At 37.7% G+C, this 20419-nt stretch overlaps 1 protein-coding gene across 1 annotated transcript in view; it reads right to left on the minus strand.

The window, feature by feature from the left end:
• Nucleotides 1-20419, minus strand: part of DPP4 (dipeptidyl peptidase 4) — a 118460-nt gene that overhangs the window by 26171 nt on the left and 71870 nt on the right. The window contains exons 12-21 of the mRNA XM_042781074.1: nt 18171-18306; nt 15629-15673; nt 13009-13116; nt 12671-12738; nt 11686-11739; nt 11199-11320; nt 9456-9503; nt 9111-9209; nt 6669-6738; nt 1966-2160 (exon numbers count right to left, since the gene is read on the minus strand). Of these exons, the coding sequence (XP_042637008.1) occupies nt 1966-2160; nt 6669-6738; nt 9111-9209; nt 9456-9503; nt 11199-11320; nt 11686-11739; nt 12671-12738; nt 13009-13116; nt 15629-15673; nt 18171-18306 (945 nt within the window). The remainder of the gene's footprint in view (nt 1-1965; nt 2161-6668; nt 6739-9110; nt 9210-9455; nt 9504-11198; nt 11321-11685; nt 11740-12670; nt 12739-13008; nt 13117-15628; nt 15674-18170; nt 18307-20419) is intronic.

The following is a 20419-nucleotide window of genomic DNA, read 5'->3' on the forward strand; positions in this document are numbered from 1 at the left end:
GCTGAGTCTCTTGGGTTTTCTATGTACAGGATCATGTCATCTGCAAATAGAGATAGCTTTCCTTACTCTTTGCCAATTTGGATGCCTTTTATTTCTCTTTCTTACTTGATTGCTCTGGTTAGGACTTCCAATACAATGTTAAATAGAAGTGGTGATAGAGGGCAACCTTGTCTGATTCCTGTTCATAAGGGGAATACTTTGAGTCTTTCTCCATTAACAATAATGTTGGCTGTTGCCTTTGTATATATGTATGCCCTTTATCATGTTGAGGAATTTCCCTTCTATCACTATTTTGCTGAGTATCCAGAAGTAAGGTAAAATAAAGATCAGAGCAGAAGTAAATGAAACAGAAAACAAAACAAAACAAAAAAGCAATAAAGAAAATCAATAAAACAAGAAGCTGGTTCTTTGAAAATATTAACAAAATGGACAAACCATTGGCAAATCTAACAAAAAAAAAAAAAAAGGAAAGAGAAGATGCAAATAACAAGAATAATAAATGAAAAGGGTGATGTCACAACAGAACCAATTGAAATAAAAAAGATATTGACAGAATATTATGAAGAACTGTACTCCAACAAATTTGAGAACCTAGAAGAGATGGACAAGTTTCTAGAAACACAAGACCTACCTACACTATCCAAGTCAGAGATAGAATACTTGAACAGACCCATAACAAAGGAAGAAACTGAACGGGTCATAAAAAAACTTCACACAAGAAAAAGTCCTGGCCCTGATGGCTTCACTGTAGAATTGTACTGAACATTCAGGGAAGAGTTGAAACCTATACTACTCAAGTTATTCCAGAACTGATACCAAATCAGGGAAAGACACCACTAAATAGGAGAACTACAGACTAATATCCCTCATGAATATAGACATAAAAATCTTTAAGCAAATCCTAGCCAACAGAATCCAACAATATATCAAAAAAATAATGCATCATGACCAAGTGGGATTCATACCTGATAAGCAAGGATGGTTCAGCATCAGAAAAACAATCAATGTAATCCACCACATAAACAAAACAAAAGAACCATATGATCATATTAATCAATGCAGAAAAGGCATTTGATAAAATCCAACACCCATTTCTGTTCAAAACTAACAACATTATTTTTAACCACTTCACCTACTCTATTTCCCCATATATCTGTACAGTTGGTTCTGGAAACCCACAGATTACACTTTCCATTTACCAGATGAATGCAATAGACTGTAATCATTGGATCCACACCCTGTCTCACTCAGCAAGTTACGTACCCTAAGAGCCTCATTTTCTTAATCTGAAATATGGTGACAGGAACACCCACCTTCCAGGGCTGCTGTACAGCTTCAATAACAAGGCAAGAACAATGCAAGTAAAACACTTCCCTCATTGTGTGGGCACCATCATTCATGATTTAAATAGCTCTTAAATGAAGTCACATTGATGTGCAGTCCCATAACTGGTAAGTTCAAAATCAGATGTGATTCATACTCATTGAAATGCTTAAAATTGTGACTAATGATGACTATGCTCCATGCTTCTCATCCAGATGGTATAAGCCACTCCTTGGACTCCACTGTTGTCACTCTCCTATTTATCCTTGACTACAGCGATGAGTTTGCTTGTTTGGTTAGATGTTTACTCAGGAGTACATAGATCCTTCTGTCTGTCCATGTGTGTTTGATGAATTTGGAGTCTCTGTTTCTAGATGATGGTAGCACATATCAACTACCTTTCTAGACTTGCACACAGAGAATTTTGGAAATGCTTTAAAAAAAAAAAAAACTTTATAGACATCTGTAATTATATAGATTTTTACCTAAATATGATACCCTTCTTTAAAAATACACCCCAAAGATGAAAGGTTACAAATCCATCCCAGCATAATCCAATGTTTTTACACTTTATAATATTAAAATGTAAATTGGAAAAAAAAAAAATCAGATGACTTTTGAATTCATCCCCTAGTCACTCACCTGGCTGCTTCAATTTGATCTTCAACTTCAAATGTTCCCAGTCTTCTGTTTATTGCGTGCATGATCCTATCTCCTTGGTAACCACTTCCTCTGCCATCAAAGCTAGCTACTATAATCTTTTCTGTACTTGCAAGGTAAGTAGCCCAGTTGAGTCGGAAGGCAGAGTCTACTTTTTGACTACAGGGACCTGCATAGCTGTGAAAGATTCCAAGTTGTTAGTTTTTGTAGTTTTCCATCAGATAAAGACTACTTGCATTTCTCTTCCCTGTGGACAAGAAGTGTACATCTTTCCTGATCATGAGCCTGAAATTGTGCCAGCCACCAGGGTGTCCAGAATGGATCCTCTAAAACTTAGCAACTGTCTAAGTTATCTTCTGCTGCTATAACAGAAATACCGTAAGGGGAGAGCTTTAACGCAGAGAAATTTATTTTCTCACAGTCTAGGGGCTAGAAGTCTGAATTCAGGGTGGCAGCCATAGGAGAAGGCATTCTCTCTGTGTCAGCTGTGGAGGAAGATCTTTGCCTCTTCTGAGCTTCTGCTCCTGGGTTATCTTCATGTGGCACACCTTCTCTCTTTCCCCATTTCTGTTTCTTTCCCTTCCTTGTTTAAGTTTTTGTATCTCAGAAGTGATTGATTAAAACACACTAGACACTAATCCTGCATCATTAACGTAACAAAGCAACACGTTCCCAAATGTGATTATAACCACAGACATATAGAGGTTAGGATTTACAACACATATTTTTGGGGGACACGATTTAATCCATAATAACAACACAACTCTCATGATTGTATTTCCTTCAAAGTTGCTGATCAGTTTTATCTTTGAAGATTGTTATCAAATACAAACTCAATAGGCTGACATTTTTTAAGAAATATGTATCTTGGAAACCAAAGAAGTGATTACTCTAATTGTGAGGGGGAGCTGTATAGTGAAATAATCATCGTGATACTAATAATGCTGATGACAATAAATGCAGCCTTGAACATAACTTTATGTCTCAGTTTAAAAACACTTCTAGACTGCAAGTTTATTTCCTAGGTTGTAACTTCCTGGGGGCTCTGACTTTTGTATCATGGGTTTCCCATTCCCACCATGCCCAGCACAGTGTTACACACACTAAGACTCTATAAATCATCATGGAATGGACCAAAATATGAATGAATTCTATTTCTTAAAACTTAAAGGAGAAAGAAATAGATTATATTGGAAATAGGTATGCTGTTCTATTTATTAACATGTCTAACACCCTTGTGCTGCAGTCTTCACAGGCTACTATCCCCTGCACACATAGTCATGTGCACCATCTCCTTCGAGCCCTCTCATTGTTCTGTTTGTTAATCAAAAGTGGCTCCCTATACCTCATTGCATCTTATTTCAATGTGTCACCATTGAACCATCTACAGGACTCCTGGCTCCAGATCTTCTCCAGTAACTATTCCTTCTTTAACCCATCTCTCCTACTTATCTGCTCGCTATCTTCCCCACAGGATTGGACAGTTTCCTCCTCCATGTTTTTGCTAATACTTTCCTTTAGCAATAGCAGTCAAAAAAAATAATTTTAAACAAAATATATTTAAGAAATTTTATTTAGTATTTTAATTTTAAATTAAATATCATAACATTCTAATGTTAAAAATTAAAATGCATTCATGTATTTCTTGGGCAAGCAAACATTTGTTGACAACATGCAAAATGCCTTGGCTCTGTCAATGACATTAAAGTTGGAGGAGAATAACAGCTTGCCTTAATATTAGGTCTGTCTCAAATTACCTAACCTCTCAAATTAAATAAAATTACTTTAAAAAAGATTAAGACCTCTAAGCAGAGGAGGAGCAACAACAACAACAAAAAGAGTAGCTGCTGAGTCTGTTTATGTATAACCGAATACCTCAGGGGATTGGGTTCCTTAGTTTGGAGGGTTGTTGTTATTGTTATGTGCCGGTGAGTCGGACCCCACTCATAGCGACCCCTCCTTGGGTTTCTGAGGCAGTATCACTACGGAAGTAGATTGCTCAACCTTCCTTCCAAGGAGTGGCTGGTGGGTTTGATCCCCAGCCTTCTGGTTAGCAGTCAAGTGCCTTAGGAATTATGCCACCAGAGCTCCTGTTTGGAGGGTGAGGGTCATTGTTTCATCGTGTTGGGTAATAACATATTTGGTGCTTCTGTTCTACCTCTTAGTTCGTTACATAGTGCCTGGGGTCTTAAATGCTTGGAATGACCATCCATGGCACAACAATTGGTCTCTATTCACCTGGTACAACAGAAGAAGAATGAGAATCAGAGGAGGAGAATATGGAACATGTGACTAAATTTCCCCATGAACATCTGTGCCCTTTGTTATGAGACCAGAAGGACTGGATAGTGCCTAGCTACTACTATTGAATATTTTGATCAAAAGAGGGGAGATGCAGAACAGAATTTCAAATTATCATGGACTCCACACTTGCAGGAGCCATGGGGCTGGATGAACTTCTGAAACTACTGCCCTGAGATAATCTTTAAAACTTAACCAAAAATATCCCCTGAAGTCTTCTTAAAAACAAACAATAGTTTGGCGTAACTAGTGAAAAAGGTCTGCCTTGAACATTATGCTCTTTTAAAACTATCTATATGTTCCAGCAGATCTTTTTTTTAATTTGGGAGTCAGGGAGTGGGAGGAATGCATAAAACTGTTCAATTTTTCTTGCTTGCCCAAGGGCAAAGCAAAGGGATATTTTTAGTGTTTGCTTCTTGATAAAATAATTAAATTTAAAGTATTTTCCCCTTCAAATTTATATCATTGTTTTAATAGAATTATTTCTGTCCCTTCTCTTCCTGGTGTCTGAAAGTTTTGTGGAATGAATTGTTATGCTAACTTGCTATAAAAGACATGTGACCTAGTACACAGAACACGTGGTGTGCTGGTGGTAATGCTAAAAACAGTAGCAGTTTATTTTTTGGTTTTGATTATTTCTTGGACCATAACAGTAGTTCTTTTAGCCCTCCTGAAAGTGCTATGGTACAAAAAGGCACAGAACTTGGGGAAATATCTAAAGGAGTACCTTAGATGTAAAGTAGTATTGGTTTCTATGTACTGCTACTCGGAAGGAAGATGGGGCAATCTACTTCCATAGTGATACTGCCTTGGAAACCCAAGGAGGGGTCGCTATGAGTCAGGTCCAACTCAACAGCACATACAACAACAACAACAATATGGTATCAAGGTGGCGACAGCAACTGAAAAGATTAGATAAGAAACTTAAGGGACAATAATCATGTTAATGGGGAAGGAACAACCCAGAAGAGGAGGGTAAGAATGGTTGCACCACTTGAAGAATGTAATCAATGTCCGTGATTGTACATGAAGATATGGTTGAATCAGTGTATGTTTTGTTGTGTACATTCTTAACAGCAAAATAAAATTTAGAAAAGAAAGAAAGCAGGAGAAGGAAAACAACTGAACAGAAATGAGCACTAACTTTACTGTGTTTTCTTACTCTCCTCATGAAGAGGAGGTGAATAATTCCTTAGTGGAGAGTTAAAGGAGACAAAATTTAACTCTTTTCTTAAGAATTCATTTTTCAATACTGGGGCTAAAGCCTAAAGGAAATTAGTGTCACTATAGTCAATATCAGGTTGGGCAATCTACTTCTGTAGTGATACTGCCTCAGAAACCCAAGAAGGGGTTGCTATAAGTCAGATCCTACTCAACAGCAGTGAGTTTGGTTTTGGTTTTTTATAGTCAATATCAGGTTGTTGTCTTAATGAAAATCAAATAGCCCATCAGAATGTTGAAAATACCCATCTTTACCTTTCTTTGAGCTTTTACGTTCAGCTTTCATGGGAGAATGCTTGCAGTGAAGCAAGGGGATGTGTGACACTAATATCTGTGCCTTCTCTTTTGCAAGTAATAACAGAAAAGAGATGACTCTGAGCTTCGGCTTTCTCTTCTATATAACATGCTTAATAAAGCTCATCACCTGAGTTTGTTATGTGAATGAAATAAGACAATTCTGCCAAGCACCTGGCACAGGGCAATCGCTCAGAATGCTTGTTAGTCTTGTTTTCTTTAATAAAGGAAATGAAACAAGCTAGGACAAGAAAAGTGGCATTGTGGCATTATGGATGAGACCAGGACAATATTTAAAGGATTAAATTAAAATGTATTCTTAATAGTTATTAAAAATATTTTACAAAGTTGCTATATTTTAAAGTTCACATGAGTTCTCATTAGCTGTTTCAAAGACTGTGATTTCAGAACTTTCCAGAACATCACCAAAAAGAGGAATGGAAAATACCAACCAGTGGTACTTAAGGAACTAAAAGAAGGAAAGCGAGGGTTAATGGGTCAAAGCAACCAATGGGAAATATTTTGGCAAGAATGGGAAGTAAGGAAATTGGGAACAGTGTTAATACTCATTGTTTGCTTGTGAAATGTCCAGGACTTAAGAATTTCTTTGGCAACTCCCTTAAGAATTCAAGAAAACAAAACAAAATCTATGTCATAATGACAGAAGAGGCGTGTCTACCTTCTTACTAGGACATGGAAGAAAACACAGGTTGGGGTTTTGAGAGTAAAATGCACGAAGGAAATAGTAAAACTGCTTTACAATGATTCAAGAAAGATGCATTTTTGACTCTATTTTTCAGTAAGCTGCACTGGGCAAAAAAATATATGATTGTTAACTTCTAAATTGCTCCTTTCTCTTGAATACTTACACATCTAAAAGTAGAGGATATTTCTTGGAGTTATCAAAATGGGGAGGCAAGATCATCTGATACCAGAATTCTAAACAAACAGAAAGATTAATTAGTAGAGTTAAGAACAATTATTAGCAGAAGGTTTTCCTCCATATCTCTGTCACTGATAAGTCATATCTAGAGTTTAACAATGTACTCAATAAGAATAGGAAAAGGAAATGAACTGTTTGGATCCAGCATGCTTTTAAGATATAAAAACATTTTCTTCCACATTAAAATACTACTTAATATTTAAACAATAAAGTCCCTCCTAATGTCTCTAATGTTTCTATCAAATACACTGATGCCTTACAAAATAAAAGTGCATCTTAGAATTTCTAATGTTTTGTTTTTATGATTCTGTTCTTTGGCATCTGATTTAGTTATCTAGTTTGTTTATGGCTTATGTTCTAAGTTTTCCTCCAAAATGTTTTCCTCTTCTTGAATTTCCTTGAAGCTGTTTAGGATTTTTAGTTGGCCCCAACTCTATTTAAAATTCTGATTTAATAATATTCTTGTTATTCTATTGCCGTCCCAGACCGAAAAGCCGAGCTACCATTTCAGCTCTGTGTTTCACAGGATGAAATCAGGTTTACGTGGAATAAACTCTTGCAAATATTCTGTATGATCTTCTGCAGATCCACTTAATTCTCTGTGCTTGGTTATGACATCAGTTAAATAAAATTTGTTCCTAAATAATGAATCGTATTTTTTTCCTCCAAAATTCAGAGGTCAATTTAAAGTAATTAATCTTGTACTCCTTTTTGAAAAATGAGAGTTATAACATATTTTATTAAAATTACCTGTAAGAAAAAAAAAATCCTGATTTCTAGAGCTGTTTCTTCCATACTTCTATCTCCTTTTTGTTTTATTCCAGTTGAGGAGAAAAGAAAGGTTTGGGAGTAGATCTTTATACAGCTAGAATGCTCTTCAGTTTGTCTTTTGTGGATTATTTTAATACTTTCTGATTAAATGTGCTTGATTGCCATCAATTCTGACTCTAAAAATACTAAAAATTTAAGTCTCCATTATAATTTCAATAGAAATTATCAGTTGATAATTTCTATCAGTTGATGGAACTGGAAACTATCAGGTGATCATGAATATTTTCAATGAGTATGGGAACCTCACAATTTGATTTCTGCTTTTTTTTTTTGAATCAGCACTAGTTGATTAGAAAATGTTTTTAGTTCTATGTTACTGAAGATGCACAGTCTCTTCTGTGCATAGAAATAGGAATAGGAAAATAGGGTTATTTTCCTATTCTCACAGTCCTTCCTCTTACTCTTTCTCCCCCTCCTTCTCTTCCGGGCTCTTTTCCTGTTGTTTGAAAGAGTATATCCACCTGCCAAGTGGACCTTCATCCCCTGGCAGCCCCATCCTACAATTCCTACCAGGTTATCTATGTAATCATAGTGCTTCCCTGACCCTAAAGTCTTCAGGATCTCCCTACTGTGTACCAACTAAAATATAGAATGTCACATCTCAGCTTTCAACACTGCCAACACCAGACTGTCCATGGAGCTCTCCCAAAACTCTAAGCTTTCGCCATTGCAGTGTGGGTCAAGGGCCAGCAGCACTGGCACCAAATGGGTGCTCATTACAATCCAGACTCCTGGGCCTGCTCTGATCTGCGGGATCAGAATGTGCATGTTACTTAGGTCCCAGGTGACTCATATGCACATTCAATCCTAAACTGTTCTTGAGAGGTACAATGCAGGTGTTTTTCCCATCATTTAATATTAGGTCAGTTAAATATTTTATATTTTTGTCTTAAATTTAAAAGTGAAATAAATCTATGCTATTTTTTAATATATTGATTTCTGACAGATTTTCCACCCATAAGTTGTTACAGATGGAGAAGAAAGACAAAAAACAAATAAGGTTTCTTACTCAAAGAAATTCATTGTTTTCAGAGGTCACTGAGTATAACCCATTATTAGGTTATGAGGCCAGGAGCAGGCTAATTATAGGGAAGGTGTTTTAGAAGAAATTCAAGATTTCTCTCCTGAGACTGAAGTTTCCATATTTTATAGCTGACCCTAATTTTTTAATACAATCATCTCACATATTTTCAATCTCTTTGGGTTAAAGGTAAAATACATTAGGATATCATTATGTTAAAATCCAATTAATATTTAATAATAATATGATGCAACTGTACTAGCAATAGTGCATTTTCTCCAAATACCTTTTATTTTCTTGACAGAACTAATTTTATATAGAATTTCATTCTATTTTAGGATAAAAGAATGTAAAATTAATAGTTCTTGTCACAGAATATTTCATGCAAACTTTCTAACTTAGGTTTCTATGTAATATAAAAAGGTAAATTTTCAGAGGAAATGATCATATTTAGTTCTATTGGTGTTTGCAAGAGAAATACTATTCTGGGGATATGTTAAATTCCATTTAACTTACTTGTTCCACCCAAATCAATGGAGTCCAGTTTTTTTGAGGGCATCTGAACATCCTGAAGCATTTTATCCAAAGCTGAGTTGTCTTCCAGTACTCTCAGTTCTATTTAAATACAGGAGACAGGAAAAAGTTGTTGCAATGTGAAGAATTGATATTTATACAATGCAATAATGAACAAATAAATATATGTGTCGCTGACCAGACTATCCATACTTTGGGTCACAAGCCCTGCATTCAAGTCTTTGTTATGAGACTCAAAGGTCAAAGGAAATCACACTGTGCTAATCCCTGCTGGTCCTATTCACACATGTTCCTAAAAGCAATTGAAGGTGAAATACAATAAAATACCTTTATCAGTCCTGCTGCTATGCAGAGTATAGAGGGGCAGACCAGGGCCTGTTAATATAATATAAGATGTTAATATAATCAGGAAAAAAAATGAGTATTAAAAAAAAAAGAAAAAAAGCATACATTACTTCTCACAAATATCATTTGTTACCATTAACTTTGACAGAATACATCATAATATCATAGTGGTTAAGGAGCTCAATAAATGTTGTCTGTTATAATTTTTGTAATATTTTGTCCCCCTTTCCTTAAAATAACTGCAATTTGAGTTTAAGACGTATTACTGGAAAGTTACAGGGCACAGCAGAATGAAGCAGGAAAGGAGCCTTTGGACATATGATTGGCTCTGTGCCTGATTACTTCATCTGTGACCTGAGCATTTGAGACACCTGTGTGCCCATCCTTCCCTGCACTACGTTGGTGCCACGATGGTCACCTGTCTCTCAGGCCCTGCTTCCTCAGGCTAGAGCACTGTACCCTCCTCATTTGAGGAGAGGGTGGGTTTCCCTCCTGATGCCTTCAGAGCTCACATCTGCACAGTGCCTGACTTGGATAAGCGATTCCTTTCTGGCATGAAAAAGTGTTTTTCTCACAAGCACATATCTTCACTATTTATCCCAACTCTGATAGTTGCAGTGATGAAGGTAATGTGTAGAAAAGCTATTTTGTTAGCTATTTGATTTTGATATATTAGGATGCTAATATTTCTTTTCACTCTTTATCAGAACCACAGTAAATGTAGGCCACAGATCTGGTTTTGAATCCTAATACTTGTGTGTGACTTAGGACAACATTATCTAAGCTTCAATTTCCTCATATGTAAAATGAGGCTAATAATATCTATTTTACAGAGTTTTTAAAGGATTAAATAATAGAAGGAATACAAAGCTGTCAGCACACACACAAAGGTACATAGTATAAAGTACATGCCCATAAATGATAATTAAAAATAGTCATAGTAAAGGGTCACAAAGGAAAATGTAATAGTAAAAAGAACATGATAGTGGAGAAGAATTCAGATGAACTGGTTTGGAGCTCCTTTTTGGCGATTGACAGTTCTTTTCAGAATATCCAGATTCTTTCTCCCATTTTGAAAACTCTTCTGGCACAATGGTTAAAGAGAGGGCTCTTTAATCATTGTGCAGAGACCAGTGTCTGAATCCTGCTGTGCCTCTTACTAGCTGTGTGAGTATCTCTCTTTGTCCAAGTTTTTCATTTATGACAGAGAAATCAAGTAATAACAATAGCCACAGAAAATAGAGCAGTGATTGTGATTGGTGACAGGCACCACCCACCTATATTTTCTTATTTAAACCTGCAAGTGTATAAAGTAACAACCAAGAGATACACAATGTGTGCATATATAAGGATGAAGTATCTCTGTTATACATAAGCTCTGGAGTCTGTGTGTTTTCAGTCTAATGCCAGCCATGCAATTATCTTGGTTAGAATGTGCAAGAGAGGTGGTTAAACTCATAGGCATGAGTTAAGAGAAGGGGACAGGTGCAATTTCAAATTCAAAAGGAAAAGAATTAGGCAAGGCAGAAAGTATGTTTCCCAAGCTGGAGATGAGAAGGAAATCTCATGGATGGGGAGACTGGAGAGAAGGTCGCCCAGAGAGAGAAGGAGGCATCATCTGGTGAGTGCAAGTGTTCACGGTGAGAGGAAGGGAGAAGGTGACTTCAGATAGACATTGTGAGTCACAGCTGCAAATGCCCACCCTCCCAGTCAGTTCAGACTTACCCGAACATCTCAGTTGATAATACTTTGCCTCTTTACTAAATGATACAGAATAGTATTGACACCTTGTTGGGTACAGGTCACAAGTAAGGCATTTCACTTTTGTGACATCACTCAGTTGGATTCTGTAAAACCAATAGTAGAAATTAAGAGCTTGATGAAAGTGTAAATGACAGGAAGGAATTGAACAATGCCATATTACAGTTTCAAATTTCAGAATGCCAAAGCAATCCTCAAGAACCTTTTGCTTTTCAGTGTGAAAGAAATACATAATTAATTTGTAATGACTTTAAATGTGCCATTGTTTGACAATATCACAAAACACCTATTAAGTCATTCTCTTCTTTGGTGACATGTAGACTGATTTATAAAGGAATAAAAGCATTTGAGAGGAATTCCAGTTTAATACTAGTTAGGACAAGGCAATAAGAGCCCAGAAATTGTTCATCAGATAAAAAGACTCAAGTCAACAACTTAATAGAGCTCTTACTTATACAGATTTCTTCCTCCTGGCATTCCTTTATGTTCATTACTAATGTAATATCTGAGAAGGAAACAAATAAAATATATGTTACATTTTTAAAAAAGTCAAATGCATTCCATGTAACTCAAACATCAAGCATTAGCACACATACAAGGCACTTGCCTTTCATTTATCCTTGGATTTCCACCCCTCCCCTGATACCCACTTCCTAAGACACTTTTCTCCATTGTCTCTACACAAGAGATTCTTTTTCTTGAAAGACTAAAATATATGAACACAAGAATTTCCCTCTTAATGAAAGTGACAAATAAAAATCCAAACATAGTCTTTTGTATGCAAAATATGACTAGACAACTAACTTGAAAATGAGACCCCTTTTCCCACGCTATTTTCTCCATTTCTGTTCCATACTACATACTCCTAGAGGGCAGGAAACTGCTCTGCCTGGCAGTGGCAGTGCCACATCTAAAGAGGGCCTTTAAGAACTATTTTGTACAGTGGCAAAATTCTTCTGTAGTGAAATCAATAAAAATATTAAAGTGTCTCCAATTCTAATGAAAAATAACATTCATTTCTTCACTAACTAATAGAGTTGAAAGCCTCTGCAAAGATTTCCACTCTCCAAAAGGCAAGGCTGAGACATGGACAGGCAAAATAGCCTTCCCAAGACTTCTAACAATTCAGTGTCAGCTGAACTCTAAAACAATACCCCTGAATGCTAGTTCTGTGCTCCACATTCAAGGAAAAGAAGCTACAGCTCTTGTAATATAAAGCAGGTAAGAGCAAGAGGTAGAGCTGCTTGTGGCATGGTATCAAGTCTGCAAAGCATATGTGAAAATCATTAAGGCTTCCGTATGTTAAAGAGAAAAAAGTACTGAACACATTCCAAATAGACTACTGTTTATTTGTGGAAGATTTTTCTCTGCTTCTGGGCAAAGAGGGCACGATTACAACAAGAAGATTTATACCCATCAATTATTCCAATACTCACAGGTATTCATCGGTAAGAGCTTCAATTCCTATGACTTCCCAGGCTCCTTTTGTAATAAATGTGCAGGCCTGGCAGGGTTTTTACAAAAGAAATGTATTAGATTCGCTCTCTAATCAAAGTTAAGTGCAAAAATAAATCATTTATTTCAGGAATTCAGATGACCTTGGGCTTTCTTGTTGGGTCTCTTTACCCTATCCCACCCTACCGTGTATGCCTTTGAGGAATTTGAATTAGCCTGATTATTTGTGCACATTGATCAAATTTACCAAATGATTTCCACTTCAAGTTAGTTTCAGAAAAAGAAAATCAATCTGACCTAAATTATGTAAAATACTTACTTCATTATCTATTTTGAAATGACAAATGTGTTTGTAGCCTTCTCCATTACTGATAATCTTGTAGAAGGTAGTACGATTAGATGTGAAGTGAGGTTCTGAAGGCCTAAACTAGAACATGATGGAAAACCAAAAACACATTCAATCAAATTAGTCTCATCTCAGTAGTAACTTTAGTTAGAAAGTCCTTCCCAACACCTCCGCTCAAAACCCAGGGCTTTGAGCCAGTTCATTCTGTTCTGATCACCTGCTGAGAGCTTTTGTGTCCCCCCCCCCCCGCCCCCCATACAATGAACCAGAATCACCTGGAGATTTTGTTAAAATGTAGATTCTGATTCAGTGTATCTGGGGGGAAAATGCAAATTCTCAGCATGGGGTCAAACCGGACTGAACTGCTTCAGAGCCTTGTCAAAAATTCATGCTTCATTTACTTGCCAAAATTGTTTCAAAAGAATATTCTCCTTCTATAAAAGAGGGACAGAGAAACCTAACTCATAGGACTTTTTTGCGAGGAGTAAACCAGAGAATGCAGGTAAAGTGACTTCCATAGGACCCTCAAAAATCGGAATGACTACTGTTATTCCTGGACATTTTCTCTTTATGGAGGATAACTTCATGAAGTGGTATGTAACTTCATGGTAAGTGCTCAAAAATATCATTAGCTTTTCAGTTTCAAGAAGTGAATTCCCTCAGTGTCACAATGCACTTTACAGAAACACACTTCCATCATTTTTTGACAATTTCAGATTGGAGGTAGTCGTAATTTTTTGACGGAGGGAGTAATTTTTTTTCCTGTTCTTTAAATGTATTTCTTTTTGAAAGTGAAGCTTAATAAGTCTTTAGCCATTTCTGGACAAAATTCCATGAAGAACGTCTGTCATATATTTCAAATGGAAGCATTCACATAACTAGCGTTTTTATTATGTCTTACCACTTTGTTAAATATGCTCCAGAGTGCTTAATAATAATAATAATAATAATTATATAGAAATACAGAACAAAATTTCCACCTTTTACAGTTAAATAGGAGAGAGTGCTCAGAGTATTCTGTTATTTAAGCAGGATAGTGCCTTCCCAGCCTGAAAGGAATATGTCGCTTTATGATTTCGACTTCCTTGCTACATTTGAGAGCAGGTAGGAGGAGATGGTCTTTTAAAATTGTTGGTTCACTTCACCCTCAATGTTTCCTCTCTCATCAAGCTCCCATTTTGGGAAGGAAGAAAAATGCTTCTTCTTCTATTTAGTGATTCAAAGCGAATTCATTTATGGAGCAAGCTGAGGCGTGCGGTACACTTGGTGTTCTCATTACAGAGCTCTGAAACACATTCCCCTCTCTAGACCTGTGTTCACAGCCTTATCTTTTTAATACATTTCCCTGTTTCCCCTGGATGGAGTTGTGCCTAGTAGAAATGTGTGAAAAGTGGCATCTGTCTGGTTAAATACAGAGAGGAAAAAACATATTTTTTTTCAGAGAGTCGTGAGGAAGTGTAGCGTGTCTCTTGCCATGGAGGAAACCACTTTTCATGTTGGCAAACCTCTCCCCTCTGCCCAATCAATGCCTAAAGAAAAAGGACGTGTAAATGTTATCAGAGCTCCAAGCCCAGCTGGAAGAGGTTGTGTTCCTAGACCAGGGGGTCTTAGTTCTATGACTTAAGCAATGTATACATCTCAGTATTCCTTTGTACCACTTTTTCCCCTCTTAAAGGAAGCATAATAGAAATGATCATAAGAATTAGGTGAGACTTATTCTTTATCTTTCACCCAATGTGCCATGATGGCTGGCGTTCCTTCATTGCATTCGCTTCATTCCATGGTCTTGGAGTAACATGGTTTTTCTGCCCTATGTGTAACACAGTGTGAGGGAAAAGCATGAGAAATCTCTGAGGGTCACTGCACTTTCTTGGACAAAGTTCTGCGTTACCATCTGGGTGCCTAGTAAAGTGTGAACCCAAATGGGTATGATTTTCTCTAAAGATAATTGCATAGCCAGTGTTGTGTGTATGCCACTGAAATTCTGGTGGATGTAACCACATCTCCTCAGGCATTTGTGCGGGCTGTGGATTGAAATCATGTTTTCTGTCTCTAAAGCACATAACTTCAAATATAAGGTCAAGGAGCACATTCAGAGTCTTGGATGACTCTCAGCAAATGGTTGCTTTTTAACTTACTGAGGACTACAATTTGCCTAGATTTTGTTTTACTTGTTCTTTTAATTGATCATTTATCCCCCATTCATGTTTTCCAACTAAATATGTTATATGTTGTTTTTGTTGTTCTTGTTGTTGTTATGTGCCGTCGAGTCAGACCCGACTCATAGAGACCCCTCCTTGGGTGTCTGAGGCAGTATCACTACGGAATTACATTGCCCCATCTTCCTTCTGAGGAGTGGCTGGTGGGTTTGAACCACAGTCAAGTGCCTTAGGCACTATGCTAATAGAGCTCCCAAATATGTTATATATTCCCCATAAAAAGGTAACCTTGAAATAGTTTGAGAAATAAATAGGTCAATTAATATTTCCATTAACAGCCAGTAACATAGGGGCTTAGTTGTGACCATCTATATAGTAAATAGCTCTGAGTATCTAACTTATACTACATAAAATCCGTAACTTTAAATACTTACTCTTCCAACCCAGCCAGAAGTACTTGTTTCAATATGCTGCCGTGTCTAGGGAGGGAAAAATACATGACAGTGTTTCAAAGAGAAGTGAGATGATGAACTCTACTCTTTAGAACAATTTGTGGTAATATAAATAAAAACGTACTTATAACAAAAGAACAGAACACTATCTCCATTCATCTATTTTATTTATGTTAATATATGTATTTAAGTACATTAGATCATTTGCATCTCTCACCTAGAGCTGTCCTGAGTCCAGGCCCATACTCTGCCCTGGAAGATCCACTGGCACTTTATCCACTAAAATAACTGCACTCTCTTTCTTCCACCCCCGCCAGCCTGTTCTTCCTCCTTCATTCGTGTCCTAGTTAATGGCTCTCATTCACCCAAGCTAGAACCTCAGGACCCATTCTAGATTCTTACTCTTCTCACAGTCATCTTTCACCACTGTTGTCTACCTCCTTGACTTCTCTCTTTCTTTTCTACTGCTACTGCCTTAGTTCACATCCCCTGAGGTCTCCCTTGGCCCACTGCCATATTCTCCTCATTGCAGACTCTGCTGTTATTCTCTCCTTCCAGTCTGCTCCCTGGCCCTGCACAGCCCCCAGCTGACCCCAAGTTGGCAACTGATAGAGCATTTTAAAAAAGCAAATCTCATTATAATGTTCTACTGTCTGAAACTTTGAAAAGTTCATTGCTTCTTACAAGATAAGTTCAAACTTCTCAGAATGGCACTCAAGTGAGACTTGGTGCCTGTATGTCAAAGTGAGCCTGTGTGTCAAAGCTCATTCTCTCTCCGCTCAACCCCTAGTCATGTGTACCCAAAGTCCCTGCAAGCTCTAAGCTATTTTCCGCCACCTTGCCTTTGCACCGCCATCTGCTTCTATGGTCTTCTTGCCCTTGTCTGCTCAGCATGGTGCAACTTATCCAGACGGCTCCATATCTCTCCCATGTCACCTCCCTTCTCCACTCCACATGCCCCTAATAGAGTGAATCATCTTTTTCTCTACATTATCTCTGTATCTTGCAAATACCTTCTTTTAGCATAATACTCTGATATTCCAATGATTTAATTGGCAGGAAGCAAAGAGCTTGGATTTTTTGGTTTGAATTCTGGCTGTCTCACATTACCTGAGCAAGCCACTTAACCTCATTGCCTATCTCCACTGAATCTAGCATGTTGTAAGTGCTCAATAAATGGCAACTATTATTATTATTTATTTTCTTAAAGGTATTCTCTACTAGAACATAAACATTTTGTAGACAGGCATGCTGACTCATTTATATATATACATACATACACACACACACACACACACACTTTTTTAAAATACATATTCAGAACTCTACCACCTCCAAAACCCAGGAGGGGTTGCTATGAGTTGGGCTGACTCGACTCAATGGCACACAACAACAACAACATTCAGAACTCAGCACAGAGCTTAGAACATGATATCCATTAACATTGGGTCAATTCTGACTCATAGCAGCCCTACAGGACACAGTAAAACTGTCCCATAGGGTTTCCAAAGCTATTTCCACCAAGGCTCTTTGGAACATAATAGACATTCAATAATAATAGGCATAATAAATAAATGAATGAATGAATCAAGTTTTGGGGTGCAAGATTTTCTGAGGTGTCCAACCAGAAGGTGAGTGGAGAGGCAAGGTGTATAGGCAAAGGGCCCATTACCAGGAAAGGCAGCTTGCAGAGGTGTCCTTGGGATGTGCAACCTTCTATAAGATTCCACCTCTCTTGAACCAGCTGAGAATCCAAGACAAACCAATAGACTCCCTAAGGGTCTTTAATCCTGCTCTACCAGCCTGACTGGACCACCTAGTCTCTTGGCCAGAAACCCCCAGCACATCAAGTTTGGATTAACACTTGAGTTTCCTTCAATATTGACATCATCTAAAACCAGACTGGTGGTTTAGAACAATTTAAGTTCTAAAGTTGTTTCTCACTCTCACTGCCATTGAGTCCTTGGGTTTCTGAGGCAGTATCACTATGGAAGTAGATTGCCCCATCTTCCTTCTGAGGAGTGGTGAGTGGGTTTGAACCGCCAGCCTTCTGGTTAGCAGTTAAATGCCTTAGGCACTACACTACCAGAGCTCCCCTAAAGTTGTTTACTGCTTAAAAATAGTCACAGTACATTGATGATTTATAACCTAGTTGCCAGTCATTCCTCATCCCATGTTTTTTCTCTATGGAAACATTCTTCATTGACCTGCAGTCCCTAGTGCTCTTTGATGTTTTGAATTTTGATATCAGATTCCATCTTCTGGGTTTCTAATCACGCCCTTTCCCAGTGATAGCATCCATAACTAAAACAACAAGATTAATGAGTGAAAGTAAATAGAAGTGTAACCAGATAGCAGATTACCTGAAATTTAGTCATGACTTACTTCTACCTTGAGATCGCACCCAGAGTCACAAAGTCTCAAACCGTATTTCCCAATGCCCAACATTCATTCTCTCCCTGATCTCACAGAGCCCTCTGATCCCATGTAGTTTTAGAAGCAGAACATCCCCATTCAGTCTTACCACTAAGCATGTCCATCTTTCACTGGATTGATCATAGTCACAGATATCCATGATGGAATAGTTCTGAATCCTCCTGAGCCACTGCAAAGAAATTCTTTCTTGGTTTACCCAAGTCACATCACACAAGTAATGATCCCTGGGAGAAAGAAGAAAAGAAAGACAGGAAGGGACAAAGGAAGAGAAAAAGAGAGGAAGGAAGTGAAGGAGGGAGGAAGGAAGGAGAGAAGGAAAATAATTATTTCTAGACATTGGTACATGTCAAAATTTTACTCTACAACACTGAAATCAATGTTAATGGGAAGCACAATTATAAATAGTTATTGAAATCACTTAATACCATAATATTCACCTTTGCTTAAAGCTTAAAGTGAAGTTTAATTTTGAGTGGAAATTAAAATATATCTGACAGGACAAAACAGCAGCTAATATCCTATTTGTCACTCCAGTCATGCATTCAGGATTTATTAAGCCCTAAACTTGGCCTTTGATGTGCAAGGCAGCTGTTTTAAAGGAACAATGCAGTGAGGCCAAGGGCATTGACTAATATTTGAGTATTTTGTGGTAATTCAACGTGCTTCTCTAGGAAATTTTTCCTATTAGGATGAAACTACAGTTGACCTTTTTTCTCAACTTCATTCTCAAATGGGGAAAAAATTGACTCACACCTTCACAGACTTTGAAAAAGTAAGAATTATATTCTAAAAAAATAATTCTCAATCAAAACATGAATGATGCGAAGACGTTAAAGGAACCATGTGGTATTTTAACATAAATTTATACAAGTAGAGATAGCTCTAGCATTGCATCTTCCCCCAGCACATTTCTCTAAAAAAAAATTTGGGAACCACTTTGATTTAAAGCAAAATGCATGGAATTCATCATTTACTTTTTTACGTGCATCCTAACATTATTTGCTCTGGATAGCTTTTTTTTTTTTTTTTTTAATTGTGATTTGGGTGAAAGTTTACATAGCAAATTCACTTTCCATATAGCAGTTCACACACACTTTGTCTCAGGACATTGACTACAATTTACCTCAATACAACAGCTCCCCTCCCACTTCCTCCTGATAGTTAGTTACCTCTTCCCTGTGTCCATCCCTCCATGCACTCCTGCCCCCTGAACTGTCTCCCTGTGCATTAAACAGCCCTTCTTTCTCCCATGATTGTTCTCTCCAAGGCATGCATCTACCTCAGGTACATGTTCGACTCATATGCCTGTCTTTTGTTTGGCTGGAAGCCACAGGTGTGGGTTCAATTCCAGACCTGAAGGGCAACTAGGGGCCATAGTCTCAGTGGCTCCACCAGGCTCTATCAGACCAGCAAAACTGGTCCCCCCCCCCTTTTTTTTTTTTTTTTTTTTTTCCAAATGATTTTGAGTTTCATTCTACATTGTTCTCCCTCTTTATCCAGGATCTCCTACATAGATTCCCCCTCCGAGTGGTTGACAGTGGTAGCCGGACACCATCTAGTTCTTCTGGTCTCATAATTGTATAGGCTGCAGATCGCATGGTGTACCAGTCATGAGGAATAATTGTTTCCATGAATCTGGATAGCTTTTATGTTTTCCTCTTATGTGACTTTGAATGATTATTCTAAATCACTCCTCTCCAGTGTTTACTTAAAGCCTTCCTCCCTTTTGTCAGAAGATTCCAAAGGAAACTTCTGTCTCATATCTCCTTGTATCTTCCTCCCCAGTCTGGTCTTATGGCCATACTTCTCACACACACATACTCCAAACTCCAAAAGGCTTCTCTTGCTGTGCTATTTCCTTCACAACCTGTGCTCCATCTCTCCTCTTGTAATTTTGTGATTCCTGCTTGGCTGTAAGCTCTCTGAGGAAATGGTCCACATCTCTCTTATTCTCAGGGGTATCTCCAGGGTGAAGCAAAATGTCTCTCACAAGCAGAGACTCAGTCACCGTCTGTGGAATATAGTACTGAAGGAAGAAAAAATCCTTTCTTGACTTTTGTGTCCTAAATAGTTCTGTCCTTTCTCAGAATTCACAGACCTTTCTTGACTTTTGTGTCCCAAATAGCTCTGTCCTTCCTCAGAATTCACAGATCACTGTTTGTCTCCAGTTCCTTCACAGATACTAAATCATACAACAAATGTTTAAGACCTTGGGAGGAATTAGGCTCAGGACAAACCAGTTTGATTCCCCTCACAGCTTCACTACCCCATCTATAGCTGAGGGCACTGAATGGGTTGGGGGACTGGAGATCTTTGGGCCTCCATGCTGCCTACATG

Source organism: Orycteropus afer, unplaced genomic scaffold (genome assembly GCF_000298275.1).
Source record: "Orycteropus afer afer isolate SDZICR_OR568_19922 unplaced genomic scaffold, OryAfe1.0 scaffold00084, whole genome shotgun sequence".
NCBI classification, from domain to species: domain Eukaryota; kingdom Metazoa; phylum Chordata; class Mammalia; order Tubulidentata; family Orycteropodidae; genus Orycteropus; species Orycteropus afer.